General features: G+C 41.0%; 1 protein-coding gene across 2 annotated transcripts; it reads left to right on the top strand.

Moving 5' to 3' along the window:
* The first annotated feature begins 1966 nt into the window (after window positions 1–1966).
* CCL20 (C-C motif chemokine ligand 20) lies at window positions 1967–5017 on the top strand. Of its 2 annotated transcripts, none has more exons than XM_016153559.2 (4): window positions 1967–2126; window positions 2929–3040; window positions 3775–3852; window positions 4520–5017. In XM_016153559.2, the coding sequence occupies exons 1-4, from the start codon at window positions 2021–2023 to the stop codon at window positions 4539–4541; spliced, it is 318 nt and encodes a 105-aa protein (XP_016009045.2). In that variant the 5' UTR covers window positions 1967–2020; the 3' UTR covers window positions 4542–5017. The 2 variants fall into 2 exon arrangements, with proteins under 2 accessions (XP_016009045.2, XP_016009035.2); XM_016153549.2 differs by having other exon boundaries at window positions 2926–3040.
* The last annotated feature ends 11028 nt before the right edge of the window (window positions 5018–16045 follow it).

Raw genomic sequence — 16045 nt, 5'->3', positions numbered from 1 at the left:
ATCTACATATTTGTGAATTCCCCAAATTTCCTTCTGTTATTGAATTCTAATTTAATTTCATTGTGGTTTGAAAACATGTTTCATATGTCAATCTTTTTAAATTTATTGAGACTTGTTCTGTAGCCTGACATATATAATTTATCTTGAAGATTGTTCCTTATGAACTTTGAGAAGAATGACTGACTATTCTCTTGTTGGGTGGAGTATTTTATAGATATTTGTTAGGTCTAGTTGGTTTATAGTGTTGTTCAAGTATTCTATTTTCTTGCAGATCTTCTGTTTAGTTTTTCTACTCATTATTGAAAATATAATATTGAAGTATTCAACTTTTATGATTGAATTGTCTACTTCCTCTTTCAATTCTGTCAGTTTTGCTTCATGTATTTTGAGGTGCTATTGTTAGTGTACGTATGTGGCCATAATTTTATATCTTTCTGATGGATTGATCCTTTATCATTATGGAACTCACTCTTCATCTTTAGTATCATATATATATATATATATATATATATTTTTTTTTTTTTCCTCTAAAATCTGCTTTGTCAGGTATAGGCACAGCAACTTCAGTTCCCATTGTTTACTGTTTATATGGTATATCTTTTAGATCCATTTGTGTTTAGGGAGAAGTTCTTTTTAAAAATGATTTTAAATAGATTGGTGCTTACCAGAGGGTAAGGAGGGAGCGGGGAGGTAGATGGGGTAAAAGGGGTCAAATATATGGCGACAGAAAGAAATCTAACTATGGGAAATGAACACACAAAGCAATATATATATACCCTACTGTTGAATCGTACACCTGAAACTTACTGGATTTCGTTAACCAATGCCACCATAATAAAAAAAAAAAAAAAAAAACAAGCAAGCAAACAAATAAATAAATAAAAGAAAAAGATAAAAATCATTTTAAAGTTTTTGTGTTCATAAACTTTATTGTTTAAATGGTCATATAATATAATTCAATTTTTTCTTTTGACGTGCAGTTCTATGATTTCTAACACATGTGTAGATATGCATAATCATGCCCCTAATAGCATAGAAAATTATAATTCTATCGACCCCCTAAACTCTCCTGTGTTATTTCTTAATAGGCCACCCACCCTGCAAACCTTAACCCTAGCATACAATGATATTCTCCCTAGTGGAGATTTCATATTACACCATCACAGGTTAGGAATGCATATCGTATTATTATCATTATCGCTATTATTTGACATTTTGTTGTTGTTGATTAACCTCTGCCGATCATGTTCTTCTTTTTCAACCTTTCTGAGGCTTTGTATTGAGTTATGTAACTACATCAGCGTGAAGAGTTAGGGGCAGATAAGCATTGCTTTCTGAGCTGATGAGAGTCATATAAATGTAGCAGATTCTTAGAAGAGTTGACGCAAACATAACATGAAGCCGAGGCTTGAGTCTTACTGGAGGACTGGTATTTTCGGCTAAAACTGGGGACAGTACTACAGCATTGCTATGTTACCTGGTCTGAAAGGCAGCCTAGAAATGTAAGGTCTTTGGTGACAGCTGAGTAGCAACTATGCAAATTGTAAATGGTTCCTGAGTATGCTGGGCATTCTACCTCATCCTCCCCCTCTCCAGTTGGCTTCGGAAAACAAATAGACTGTAACAATAGGAGTCTGGAATGTTCCTGCGTGAAGCTGACCTTTGTATTGTTGTTAATCCTCGTCCTCTCCTTTCAGAGATAAGAGGTTAAGTTAAACTTAATGGAAACCTCCCAAAAATTGAACAAGAGCTTCCCCTTTTCCTCGCTTCCCTTAAACTGACCTTCGTCCCTTCCACAGTGAGGGAAAGCAGGAAGTTTTCCCTGTGGTTTTTCTTTGTGACGACATGATGGAGCAGGTCGATCTATGGGGAAAACCCCATGTGAGAACACGCCTCTGTGTACATTCCCAATATTTGCTATAAGAAGAGCCATCAGAGGACCTGGCTGCTATCCGAACAAAGCAGCACTTCCAAAGCACTGGGTACCCAGCACAGAGCAGGTCTCATCTTTGAACTGAAAATGATGAGCGGCAGCAGCAGCAGCAGCAGCAGCAACAGCAGCAAGACTTTGCTCCTGGCCGCTTTGATGTCTTTGCTGCTCCTCCACCTCTGCAGCAAGTCAGAAGGTAAGCGTCACTCTTTCTGCTAGCACAGGAGCAAGAACTATTTTCACTTTCCTCTAAGCCTTGAGCTTCTCTGGGGGTTCCCTAAAGGACAGAAGCCTGTTAGAAAGTCTTCAAAAGCAGGTGATAGAAATTGTCAGCTCACTGGTGAGGGACGGAGGGATCAGTTACTGCGGCTGACCTGGCTCTGCTCTCTGCTGTCAATCCCAGCAGATTTGGGGGAGAGTGAGCTCATAGAGACAGACCTCTAAGCTCTAGTACATGGCCAATGAGCTATTTCTAGGAGCGATGTAAATTGGGGCACATTACAAGTAATAGGCTCATGCTGAAATTTAAGAAGCAACTCCCATTTCTTCAGCTTTCTCACTTCTTAACTAGATAGTTTGAATAAAGTGCAAAACTCATTCTTTAGGGGTGGATTGTGGCATCTGACTTCTTCATCTTTTCAAGGCCTCAGGAATATCACTTGCCAACTTCGTAATTACAATTATCTCTTATCTTACAGCAGGTTGTAATTTAAGTTGGAGGAGTGTCCAAGGATTGCTTGATTGCTGTAAGAGTACATCACTTTTAGCAGCGGATGCATTCCTAAAAATGCTTGTGCTGGACTTCAGCGAACCGAAATTTCCCCACACACAAACTATTTTTTAAGAGAACTAGAAGTGTTCAGTTGGGTCTCAAAGACATTGGAACTGTTCCATATAAATCAGATTCTAGGTTTCCCACAACTTCAAGGAGTTTTATAATACCTATCCCAGAACATTGAACTCAAGACCTTTTTTTTTTTTTTTTTTTTTTTTAGCAGCAAGCAGCTTTGACTGTTGCCTGAGATACACAAAACATGAACTTCATCACCGGTTCGTCCTGGGCTTCACACAGCAGCTGGCCAATGAAGCTTGCGACATCGATGCAGTCATGTAAGTTACGAGTTGATTCTAACTCAATTGTATCAGCAGTACATGGGAATTTTGGGTATAAAAAGTTTTTGCCTTTTTCGAGTTTCATTCCAAAATAGCTAATGTGGCAAATAAAGCTTCGTTATTTTTAAAAATTTTTTTAGTGTGTTATCTACTTCAAAGCCCATTTTAAAGAGGACTGGAATGAGGCAAAAATCTTTGTTTATAAAAAGGAACATGGTTAAAGGCAAAATCACTAAGATGAAATTACAGGGTATTAAAATGCTATCTCAGGAAAATATGGAAAACATAAACTTGAAAAAGAGCATATTCTACCAAAAAATGGTTGAGGCAGCACATAAAAACTCAGGGTAATTATAGTGTCATATATAATATTCTTGAGTTACATAGGATATTATACTTTGGAATGATATAACTTACTGGTCAGATATGTACATATTTCATGTAACCAGCAGCAACAGAATTAAATAGCAATTCTGGGACTTTATCTTCCTGCCAATGCACAATTATTTATTAACTTACAGAGAAAGTTAGGGAGCATCACTTTTATTTCTTGCATCAAATTTTATCAGGAGCAATATATATATATATTGCATTCTGTTTCGCCTCTAGAATAAATGAAATGTTTAATGTGTAGAACAATCCATCGGAATGTGAAATTTCCATTGCACAGTCTGTGAAAAAGCCATTTAAAAGCTTTCTAAACTCAAACCACGTGCTCTGATTTTTTTCAGCTTTCACACAAGGAGAAAATTGGCTGTGTGTGCGGATCCAAAGGAGATTTGGGTGAAACGGGTCGTGCACATCCTCAGGTATGGAACAATCGTAGTCCGTCAGCCTCTCTCTAAACATAAGGGCAGTGTACAGAGTGGTGGATGCCTGGCTGGCTGGAATTCTTTTGCCTAAGTACTGCAGAATTCATAAAAGAGACATTTGAGTTGGACCCCCCAAAATTCATGTTTTTTCCACTTATAAATAATTTTAATTTTTTTAAACTTAGAGATTTTTTTTTCACATGATGTATTAGCGTCCTCTAGGCTTATGATAGTCACTAGTTGTTTGATTCTTGTCGCAAAAACACCAGCTGGTTATATAATTTACAGACTACACGATATTTGTTTGTTAAAAACCGAAAAGTAGACAATTAAAAAGAGAGCCATGGTTCTGATCTACATTGGTGATAATAGAGAGTAACATTTAATCAATGGACAGAAGTCACCTAACACCTGGGGGACGTAGACATGGAATTCGAAGACACAACATACGTGCATGCCTCCTGTTTCTGTCATTAGCTAGCAGAGTCGTGGTGGGCAAGGCCCTTCATCTCTGAGCTTTGATCTCCTCATACGCACTCTGAGCCGTCTGTCAGCCTGAAATGAATTTAGGGAACGAGAGGCCATCTTTAGGTATCAAAGCCATTCCCACCAGCCTGGTCATCCTGTTTTTGCTTACGTGGTTTTTGCCTTTTTCTCTTTACAGCCAAAGAATCAAGAAGATGTGAACGCTGAGGCTTTCTGGAATGGGATTGGACACAGCCCAAGAACAGGAGGACTTAGCGGCAGTCGGTTTCGCCTGCCCATCGTTGAGGGTTTAGCACTTATCTGATTTGTGCCTCTTTGGACTTGTCCAATTAATGCCGTTGATTCATATTGCATCATATTTTGCTTTGTTAAGCATCGCGTTAGAGTCAAACTCTATTTTATGTTGTTATTTATATATCTGGATATATCTGGGTTTTTTCTTATGTGTATGTTTTGCTATTTAATACTATTTTCCCATAAGCTATTTGGTTTAGTATGTGGTATAAAATTATGTTTAGAGAAATAAAGTTATATGAACTTTCTTGCAAGCAGAAGCTCTTTTTTAAAAAAAAAATTAAAATTTTTCTTTTTACATATTTTTGTTTCCTAAATTGTTGTAATTACCTGTAAAAGAGAAAAGCAGTGATGAGAATAAACGCTGAAAATAAAGGAAAGAACTAAAATTGGTTTGTTGATTGAGTTATATAGCATTTAAGATGTATATTAAAAATATTTGAAGGTATAGTAAACATGAAAAATTTCTGAAAAATTATATTCTCCATTTACTTCTGCCTAGTCATTCTTCTTCTTCTTTTTTTTTTTTTCCCTATCTCCCATGGTCTTGGACTTCATTCTATACGAATTATAATGGAAAGTGTCTTTTTTTTTTTTTTGGTTCAAAATCAACCAAACCCAAAATAAGAAATATCCTATAGCTGAGTTCCATAGCTCAGTGTTTATCGACATAAAATTTTTTAAAATAAAAAGTCGTGCCCATACACTTTATGACTATGGGCACACAACTATTTCAAAACTTCCTGGAGAAATTACTTAGTCCATCATTTTGTCCCCAGCCAGGGACCTAAGACTGGGCAGCTCAACACAGAAATATTTCCCTACTTCATAAGTCCTGCCGAGTCTCCTTCAGCTGTTTCCAAAAAGAAAGTGACCATGCCAAGGTTTTTAGAACCTGATGGCCTTGCTAACCAGAGGAGAGACTTCAAATGTGTGACGCCCAGCAAGAACCCAGAAAGAACCCAGACCCCCTGAACCGGTATAGTCACTGTCACAGCTTTCACGCACAAAAGCTGTGTCACCGAGCCCCTTGACGCAGCGCCCCTTGGACCGTCTGCCTCAAACTCCAAGTGCCACTGGAAAGATCACCGGAGGCGGGCGTGGTGATGAAAGGCTGCGAAACCCAGACACACAAACCCACAAAGCAGGGCAGTGATGGGTCATGTGGTAGAGAGCCAAAAAATGGTGTCTCCGTAGGCCCTAAAGGCATCTCTGTGGCTAGGAATAATAACACTGACTCATCAGGGAAAGTATGCTCCATTTCCTGTCTGTTTATTCATTAAACATCTATTATATGTCAGGTCCTGAACCAAGTGAAGCTTGAGATACCAAGAGATAGAGTGAGGACTTGATCCTTGCTCCCAGGTAATTAGGGCTGAGCTGTGTGATGAGAGGGAGGAGACGAAGCAACCCAGCTATTATGACACAGACATGGTGGTTAGCACTTGAATAAAGAGCCACAGGGCGCTGTAGGGCAGAGTGGTTAGGGCTTCCAGAAGGAATGACTATCTGGTTGAACCATATTAAACAGCCGATATTTGATGCTCTTGAACCATGAAGATGGCAGTCGTGCACGGTTCAGCCCAATACCTGAGCTGAGGTGTGGAGGGCTGGCAGGAGCCACCCAGTTGAAAAGGGACAGCAGCAGGTGTTTGCACCTGGAGGAATATCTGGGGGGCATGTATTTTTGTCACAGTTTGTCAAGTGGGGTACTATGACATTCAATGAGCAGGAGACAGGGAGGCTAAGCCTGTTAGAATTTATAGGATCGTCTTGCACAACAAAGAACTGTGTCACTCACAATGTCACTCAGTTGAGCAACACTGGATTAAGTGAGGTGTATGCAAGGAGCGGGGGTGGGGGCGAAACTGTTACCTCAGCTAGGAGCAGTGGTTTGAACTTGAACCTGGAAACACTGGAGAAGCATTGACAAAGTCAAGGAGGAAGGGGAGGTGGGAAGGAAGGTGGAAGCGGAGGTACCAGAGAGCTGCAAAGAGCAAGGTGAGAAACGGCGTGGCAGAGAGAAAAGCGAGGACGAGATGGGTTTGGGATTCCTTAGGGATCATCCTGGGCTCCTCTTCCCTTGCTCCACCAGCCACCCTTCCTGGAGGAGCATGCCAACGAGGGCCTTTGGCTGACTGCTGGGAGGCCTCGCCAGGGGAGCCCAGGGGAGCCCAGCGGAGCCCGAGAAGGGGCGTGTTTCGTTAGTGCTGCGAAGGTGTCTGAATCTTTTGGGACCAAGAGTACTGATAAGCGTTAGCTGAATTTCTGGGGACTGAACTTTCCAGGTCAGAACGTCAATTTATTAATCACAATAAAAACATTCTAGTGTCAAGGGCATCGGCACCAGATTACACACACACACGCACGCACGCACACGCACACACACACACACGCACACACACTCTAGATTGAAAGAGCAACAATAAGTTCTTAAGATCCCAAATATCCAGTTAATGTTCAAATTTCCTATTTGTTTTTTAAAAAGTCGTTTTTATTTTTTCATTTATTTATTTATTTTTTTGGCAGTTGATTTGCTTGAATGAAGATCCAAATTAAGTCCATACGCCGCATTTGTTTGTTTGTTTTTTACCTTCTAATCTGTGTTTCTGACCATCACCTCACCCCCCTCTCTTTTTCCTTTGCCATTTATGGAGAAATGAGGACAATTATCCGAAGTTTCTCACCTTCTGGGTTTTCTTGATTGCATTCCTGTGGCGTCACGTAGCATGTCCCCTGACTCCTCGTTAGAAATAAAGGTTGGGTTGAGCTTGGTTGGAGGAGGGACAGAAGGCCACTCTCTAAGTGGCACTGTGCCAATCGGTATAAAGCTGCCTAAACCGATGCCAGCAGCAGGAGCGAAAGGGGGAGACTGAGCTTGCGCCAGTCTTCACGAGATGTGAAGAAGCGATCCGGACCTTCGCGTCACAGCCACGGGAGGGAGAGCAGATGGTCTTGCACGTACTGCACAGGAGGTAATGGAGGAGGAGCGCAGAAACTCTGGTTTCTCCGCCCACCGCTGGCATTACGGCTGTCTCGGGAAGCCCACAGGGCATAGTTCTTGCCATCCCAGCCTTTACCCGAGGTCACGTAGCCTCCAGAGATCTGATGGGACCGCTTGGTATCGAAGTTCCAAACAGTCGCCTAGCATGAAGACAGCAGCACCTGGGTGTCTGGTGCTCCTCGATTTCAGTTCTTTTGTTGGTTCTTTGTCATTGTCATAATCACCTATATGCTCTGCTGTTTTAGAAGACATCAAAGTATTAGAATATAGAACATTTTAGACTCATTTTTTGTTTTTGTACCAAAGATTTAAGTTTATTTCTTCAAGGAGTGTGCTTCATTTGTGATATGGGCACCTTCTTCCTTAGTTTGCCAGACGCATATCACACTGGTGTGCTTTTGTTTCCTGCTAAATCATGGTTTATTAGATAAAAGTTATGTTTCTACCCACTCATTTATTCAAGCAACAGATATTTACTGAGCACCTACTATGTGTCCAGAACTGTTCTGGTGACTGGGACAAGCAGGACAAAGTCTCCGCTTTCATGTGACTTAGAGAAAGAGAGATAGAAAATAAACAGGTAACCAAAAAATGTATCATATGAAAGAAAAATAAAGTCAGGTAAAAGAATTGGAGATCGGGGCCGGGGTGGAGAAAGAGAAATTCTTCATATCTGTGAAGAGAATTTTACAATTTATTTTCTTTCAGAAATGATGCTGATTGTCTCTCCCTTGGCCGCGAGAGGAACCTAGATAAGGAAAGGAAGACAAGTGTGATTAAATCAACCCAAGGGTGTGGTCTTAATTTTCTGAGATACAGTGAGGTCTGTGGAGGACGATGACTGTAAACTGTTCTTCACGGGACTGGCTTTTCCACCAAATCTCAAATCCAACAGGGGGCTAACTCGAGTTAGAAAAACTTAAATATGACTTCAAACTGGAATTTGGTGATTTAATTAGTGCACGGCAACATTTTTGTATTCAAAGCTTGGTGATTTCGCAGATTTATTTATTTTTTCCCTACGGCTCTGACTCATTTGAAACAGATAAATAACATTTGTGAATAAATCTGATCCGATTACGTGGTTACAGAAAATGCCACCCATGCTCTAGCATGATACGACATAATCTCAATTGCTTTAATTATAAGAATCAAGGTATTTTAAACGGGAAGTGGTCACGAGTTGGAAAAGCTAGCATGAAAAGCTTTTTTCGCTTTTCTTGTTCCTCTTCCCCTCCTCCTTCACTCGAATATCGGCAATCTTATGAGAGATCTATAAAGTTTAAATTCATCCAAATTCCAGGTGACGAGGAAAGTACTGGATTTTGATTTATTCAGACTCGGCCTAAAATGAGCTGGAGCTTTGGAGGCCCACATCCGGGGAAGACGAGAATCGCTGGATTCCTGAGTCATGAAATCTAGAGATTGACCCAGGCGGGTACAGGATCCAAAGACGAAGTGGCTCTTATGGGCTGAATTGCGTCATCTCCTCAAAATTTATATGCTGAAGTCCTAACACCCATTCCTCAGAATGTGACTGTATGTGGAGATAGTGTCTGTTAGGATGTAATTAGGGTTAAATGAGGTCAACCAGGTGGACTCTAATTCAATAAGACAGGTGTCCTTAGAGGAAGAGGAAATTGGACACAGAGAGAAGATGGCCATCTACAAGCCAATGACAGAGACTGCAGAAGAAATCAACTTCACCGGCACCCTGATCTTGGACTTTCGGGCTGTGAGAAAATTCATTAATTGTTTTAAGACCCGCTCGGCCTGTGGCATTTGTTCTGACAGCTCTGACAGACGAATATAGGGGACAAGAAGAGCAAATGGACATTGAACCTGGGTCTTCTAAGGTTTAGCTCGGGTCATAAACTCACTATTCACTTGGTTCATAAAAACCACTTTTTTTTTTTGCATAAAGATCGTCAATTTCCTATGTGAATTCTTCCGCCACAGAAATGTTCTCACTTCCGTCTTAACCTAGTTTTTTGTTTGTTTGTTTGTTTGTTTGTTTGTTTGTTGGTAGGGGAGACAGAATGATGTTCATGGAGTGCAATAGTCCCAGCAAAACTTAATTAATGCAAGTCGCATCTCACTTGAATTACCCTGCAGCAGTTTAATCACATCGCAAGGCAGGAGCTGACACACGTGGTTCTTATCGAAGCGCTGTACAGGGCGGCATTGTGGCCCCCTCCCCACACGCAGTAATGGGAGACGCAGGAAGCTTTTCGGTTTTACGGCACGCCAAGGGCCTGCTCTTGGTTTTAATGCACGCAGGGCAGAGGCTTCAAATAGAAAGGTCAGGCGGCACCTGTTACCTTCCATAAGATCGAGTGTTGGGCAACTGCTCCGATCGCCTTGACCTTCTTTCGTCACCACGTCCCCGTGGCACCCGGGATTTGGCATATCAGGTTCGATCTCACCTAAGCCGGATGTTGAGTTTCACTTGTTTCGGGGACTCATTTTCCTCGGTTTCCACCCTCACGGCTCCCAGGGCGAAGCTCATCTTCCCTCCGCCTCTTCCTGCTGCCACCACGCTGCTCGGTTCAGCTCTGCCCTTGTCCGGGCCCGATTGGGCCTGCCTCTGCTCCACTCCCTGCCCTGCTGCGAAACCCTCAGGACGATCTCTGGATGTGAATGCTGCCAATCAATGAGTCAGACTCCGAGGAAAAGTGTCTGGAGTAAAGGAGTGTTTTCTAAGGGTTGGGGGTAAAGATCTTGTTCTTCAAAACGTAAACAAACAAACAAACAAAAAACCTGACAATATAAAAACCTAAATTGCACATTTAGCCTACAATGGTGAAGGAGGGAGAGGCTTTATTTTTAAATCCATAAGAGCAGTGTCTGTACCAGAAATGCTATGGAAGTTAAGGGAACAGGCAAGAGCTCCACCTGGAACTTACAGAAGGCATCCACGTTCAGGAAACACAGGAACTGAATGTGTGAGGATGTGTTTCAGGTTGTTTCAGGTGGGGAAAGGGACGTGCGCCCCAACACACACGTGCTAGTGCGTGTGTGTCCTGTTTCTTCAATATCCTCCTCTCTTCTAATTATTTAAAAAAGTTGTAAACGGACCATAGCTGGAATACACACACACACACACACACACACACACGCACGCACACACACACACACACACACACGCACACACACGACTCCAACAAAATATAAGTACCCTCTCCCCAAACCCCACATTGAAACTAACACTATTCTCTGTTTGTCCGTCAGTCGGTTCATCTGGCTCTATTTTCCATTCTGTCAGGGTCGTACCCCTGAAAGTCGTGGGGCTCCTTTCTTGCCCTCACACCCCATCCCCACTGCCAGTCAGGCCCTGACCCTGATCCTTGAAACAGCTGTACCTCTGCTCTTCAGCTCCCTTCTCACTGCTCCCACTGTTTTTCTGTGACTCACTTCCTAAGTTCTCTTTAAATACGCCTGGGTATCATTGCCATATTCATCCTCGAAACTGGATTTTACCATTCTCTGGATTATAAATTGCCCCTCGGTCTCCATTACTTATTACGTTTTCAGCTCAAAAAGCAGGGTCCTTCCTGATCTGGTCCATCCTGCTTCTTGGAGCATGTTCTTCCCCATACTCCAGGCACAATGGCTTCCTTTCCAAGGCTTGGGTAATTTTTGCCATTTTCTCCTTACCATCTCTCTCTGTAGCTTTACTTGGAATGCTGCCCTCGCCCCTATCTAGATCAAGACCAAGCTCGCGTGCTTTCTCCTGCATGGACCATTCCCAGATCAGTCCAGCCAATGCTACTCCCTCATCCCTCTGAGCACCCGAGCCATGTCACGTCCTTCCCAGCGATGGAGCGTGGACTTCATTCTCCCATACGCTGTACCTGTGCACAATTTTGGGGGGCTTCATCTGTGCACAATTTTGGGGGGCCTTTAGTGCAGAACATCACGCCTCTGCATTTTTTGCAGTGTCTTGAACAGGGCCTTGCATCTAGAAGATGCTCTTTGGATAACTTTGAATGATGAGGAAAACTACTTGATAATTCCCAAGGAAAATCAGCCCTTATACAACAGGTGGTAGTATAGCTTGATACATTTTAAAGTAGATTTTTCAGGATGTGTCGAAAGCCTTAAACATGTACACACATTTCACTGTATCTCTATTTCCTGGAAATTCATCCTACAGCATTAGTGCCTAAGTATGTATGGATGAAGATGCTCATGATAGTGTTCAAAGAGGTACAATCAAAATATCTAACCAGGAGAGATACCTTTAATACATTATGGGCTGTATACACATGTATACTCAATATATGCATGGATCATTTTTAGCTGGTGTTACCTAGGGTTGTTAAAATTATCAGAATACTTCTCTAATGGTTACTAAAGTTATACTGCCTAAGACCTCCAATCGCCATCCTAACTCCTTCCCCAGACTACCCAGAATTCCCCACAATTCAGAAGCCAAAGGGGGCACTCCCTCAAGCATCAGGATCCTGCACATAGTAACGGCGCATATTCCTCTGCCATCCATGATGCTCCTCAGTTTCTATACTGCCACCCCCTTTTTCTCCTCTGTCTTGCAGCACCAGTATCTGCAGTGAGGTCTCCTCTGGCCACGTGACCTAAGTTGGTCTCCTGAGTCACTATTTCATAGCATCTTGTAAATATATAAATATGTTGATAAGCAATTGGTGCCTCTGTTTTCACATTTATAAAATTGAGGACATTCTAACATTGGCCCTGAGGGATCGTTATGAGGATTAAATGAGTTTATACTTGGAACTGTACCTGGCACCCGATCGGCACCCAAATATCATCATTCTTGACACTTGCACTGATTGTAATGATTTTATTCATTTATGTATCAGTTAGCTGGTTTCCTGACTATCTCCTACTTTTGTAATGTAAGTTCATTAAGACACAGATCTCTTCCTGCTTCTCATTCCTATATCTCCAGGACCTAAAACAGTGTCTGCACATGAGGGTTTCTCAATAGATAATAGTTAATGGAATTATTTCTGTAAAATACTAGTTAGATGCGTGCTCAGAATATATGTGCATATATACAGAGAAAATCTATAAGTAAAAAACTATTTATGGTATAATCTTAAATAATTAAGAAAAATTTATGTGCATAGAATAAAAATGAAAAAACGAACATGATAATTTTTCTTAATTCTAGACTTTGGGACAATGGGTAGGTTTTGCTTCCTTCTTAACATTTTTTTCTTTTTAAAAAATTTCCTACCATGTGCATATATTAATTTCATGATCAGAAAAGTCTTTAGAAAAGAACACAAAAGTTTTGATGGGCTAGCTAGGCTCATTAAACAGAGAAGTAGCCTCTGGTTTCATACCTTAGTTATTAAAAATAGAAATGCGCAGAGATTTTTAGGTGTAGAGTGGGGTCCAAGAATCATCACTTCTAGAAGTGCCCAGCTGATTCTTGCGATTAAGTAAATTTGGCTCTTGGGAAAGTCCACCGGAGAGGGAACAAGCCCGCGCATCTCTATGGAGATCAGGATCAACCTATAGAAGTCCTACCAATATGGGGTCCCTAAGCTGGGAAATTAATTAAGGAAAAGGGAAAGTTGATTAAGGCAAGGGGAATTTTGTTTTCTTCCCCAAGGATGAGCCTTTCTCATCTGAAACACATGAATGAGCTTTCTCTCCCTACACGGTGGAGGCAGGTCACCTCCTACCCCAAGGCAATACCATGTTAGACATGTCTGCCACAGAGACAAAGAGAAGGAGAAAGCCATGCAGGTGTGATGAGCACCCAGGATTACATGCTCAGCAAGAGGCGAGGCTGGGAATCAAGCCCAGGGCATCTTGGCCCCCAAACCCAAGCTTCTGAAGAGAATGAGCCCACCAGAATATTGGCAGCATTCCTGGCTCATGTAGTATATCCAGAATGTAAGCTCTATGAAAACAAGGACCCTGTTCACCACTGTCTCCCAGGGCTCCACAGAGTGCATGTCACATGCTGGGTGCCCAGGAAGTACCCGCCCAATAAATGAATGATTGTCAAGTCGGTTTGCCTGCTGAACTATAACGCAATAAATGCGTGATTACCTTTATGCATTTTTTAACAACTAAATCGAGTTTTTTGTTTTCCTCTATGAGCTCACTAATTCTAATTGGCAGTCACTATTCTAGGAAGCAAGGGTCAGTTTCTACCTCAGACTCTCAGACCCGGACACCCTACCTGCCAGATGCAGGATCTATATGAAGTCGTTAACCATGACTCCACTCCGGATATGTCTCAGGTTTATTTATTTACTAATGTAAATTCTCTACCCTAAAGTTCAGATCAGACTATCCTTGTGATATTTAACTATCATTTAGCCATTCAGTCTTACGATTTTGAAAGAACTGCATGTAGTTGATACTCAAAAGTGGGGTGACACCTCTTCAAAGGGAAGTGACACCTCACAGTGTAATTGTCAGCATTGGAATATTGGGAGTTGTTATGTTGGAAGAAACTTTGCCCTCCGCCTTTACTTCCTGGTTCACATTCATTGTATACATTTCCATAATCACTTGTCTCTAAAACGTACACATTTTTGTTAATTTTTAATTTTGTTTTGTTCTGCTTTCTTCTACTCTCTGTTTACGATAGAGTTGGATTCAAGAAGGGGTATGATTAATAAGCATCTCAAGGTAAGACTTCAGTGAAAATTAAAAAACCAATTAAATAGGCAAGTGAATGTATGTTGGCATTTATTTGAAAATAGCCCCAAATGCTGCATTAACTACATTGTTCTTTGCTTGGCCAGCAACTGAGTAAAATACCAAGGTAAAGGCCTCTGAGGTCACTTATTTTTTAAATGTCTTTACTTTTAAGTTGTGCCTTTTACTCTCAATGGGCATTTTAAAATAATTATCTATAAGGTTGCTTCTAATCTTGAATCATGTAATTCTATGATTCTATGATATTCTGCTTTGAGATCCTGTTTGGATCTGAAAATAATATCTATAGTATGTCTTAAGCTAATAAAAAAATTTTAAAGATCTTAATAGTATATCACATATTCTTATAAGTTTAATATACATCTTGCAACATGAAATGTGAATTTTTATGTCACAGTTGGGAATTTATTGCACAGTCTTGAAAGAAGTTATTTCATTCTTTCTGTGAAGGTAGCTTTTTTCAATAGAGAGCTTCTGCTAAGTTAATAAATTACTGCAGACAAAAACCTAATCTGTAAGATTCCTTTTCTTCTTTGATCGATTGGGAAATATTGAATATCAGCATTGAGATTCTTGCATCAGAGTGCGTCTCACGATGTCTGTGAGCCTTTACATCTTAAAATCCTACGTGCCTGTCCTTGTACTTTTGTGTTAGGCAGGTTGCATCATAATCAAATGGAGAGATTTAAAAAAATATATCTTAGGCTACACCCAGATAGAATCTTTTCCTGCAGGTTTTAGCCAGGTAATCTGTTTTCCTATCAAGTGTCTAAGGTGGTTGGATGTTCCAGATTTTGGAATCCCCATCCAAGTGCCAGTTCTTATTATTTCTTATGTTTTTAACTACTTGCTTCTCAGATTCACACGATTTTGTCAGTCAGAATTTAGTGTGGAAAATGAAAACAACTCTAGGTATTTTAATTAAGAAAGGTTTTAATGAAGGAAATTAGGATTTGGAAAATTATTAGAAGGGCTGACAGGATGGGCTCAAATTTGGGCCTCCAGGAACAATTCTAGAACCATAAGAAGCTGACCCATCAGGGGAGGTAGACTAGAATCAAGACTATTGATTGCAATCACCAACAGCTCGTGGTGGCACTGTTGCCACCATTTCGACCACCTCTAGACTATCCGGAAACTGAAAAATGGAAACCTTTAGCTGCAATTTAGGCATTAGAAAGCTTCGTCAAGAGACTCCAATAACTCATTACCTTTGAAGCTGGAGATAGACGTGAAATGCTAGCAGAGAAACCTCATGTTTTTGTGGCTTTGCCCAATAGCAAAAACTAGAAAAAAACATTCCACATCTTGAACTAGTATACCTAATAGGCAGATAACGTTATATCCTGTACCCTAAGTGAAAGAGAGTTTGAGGAATGTTGCTTTAGTTCCCCAAACTCTCCAAATAAAAGGAGGAATATAGAATGGAGGTTGAGTGAGCCAATCTGCAATCCGTCACAAGGAGGGAACAAAAGGATGTTTGGTACCAAGGGGATTTCTGAGAAGTAAAGCAAAGTTGCTCGTCTGACTGTTGTGGGGACTATATACAAGAGTATGTCAGGAGGCATGCAAAGGGGTTTGGAATTTGATCCTAAACCATTGAGGGATGAATAAAATGCCCACGTGTTTTCTGAATGATCATTTTGACTGCAGGCCATAGGATGGATCAGAGTAGACCAGCATCTCAGCAGTTTCCAGTTTTTTGTTATGATGAATAAAGCTACTATAAATATTCTTGTA

This window comes from Rousettus aegyptiacus, unplaced genomic scaffold (genome assembly GCF_014176215.1).
Source record: "Rousettus aegyptiacus isolate mRouAeg1 unplaced genomic scaffold, mRouAeg1.p scaffold_m13_p_2, whole genome shotgun sequence".
NCBI lineage: Eukaryota > Metazoa > Chordata > Mammalia > Chiroptera > Pteropodidae > Rousettus > Rousettus aegyptiacus.
Note: the sequence above shows the minus strand (reverse complement) of the source record. Positions and strands in the feature narration are given on the sequence as shown.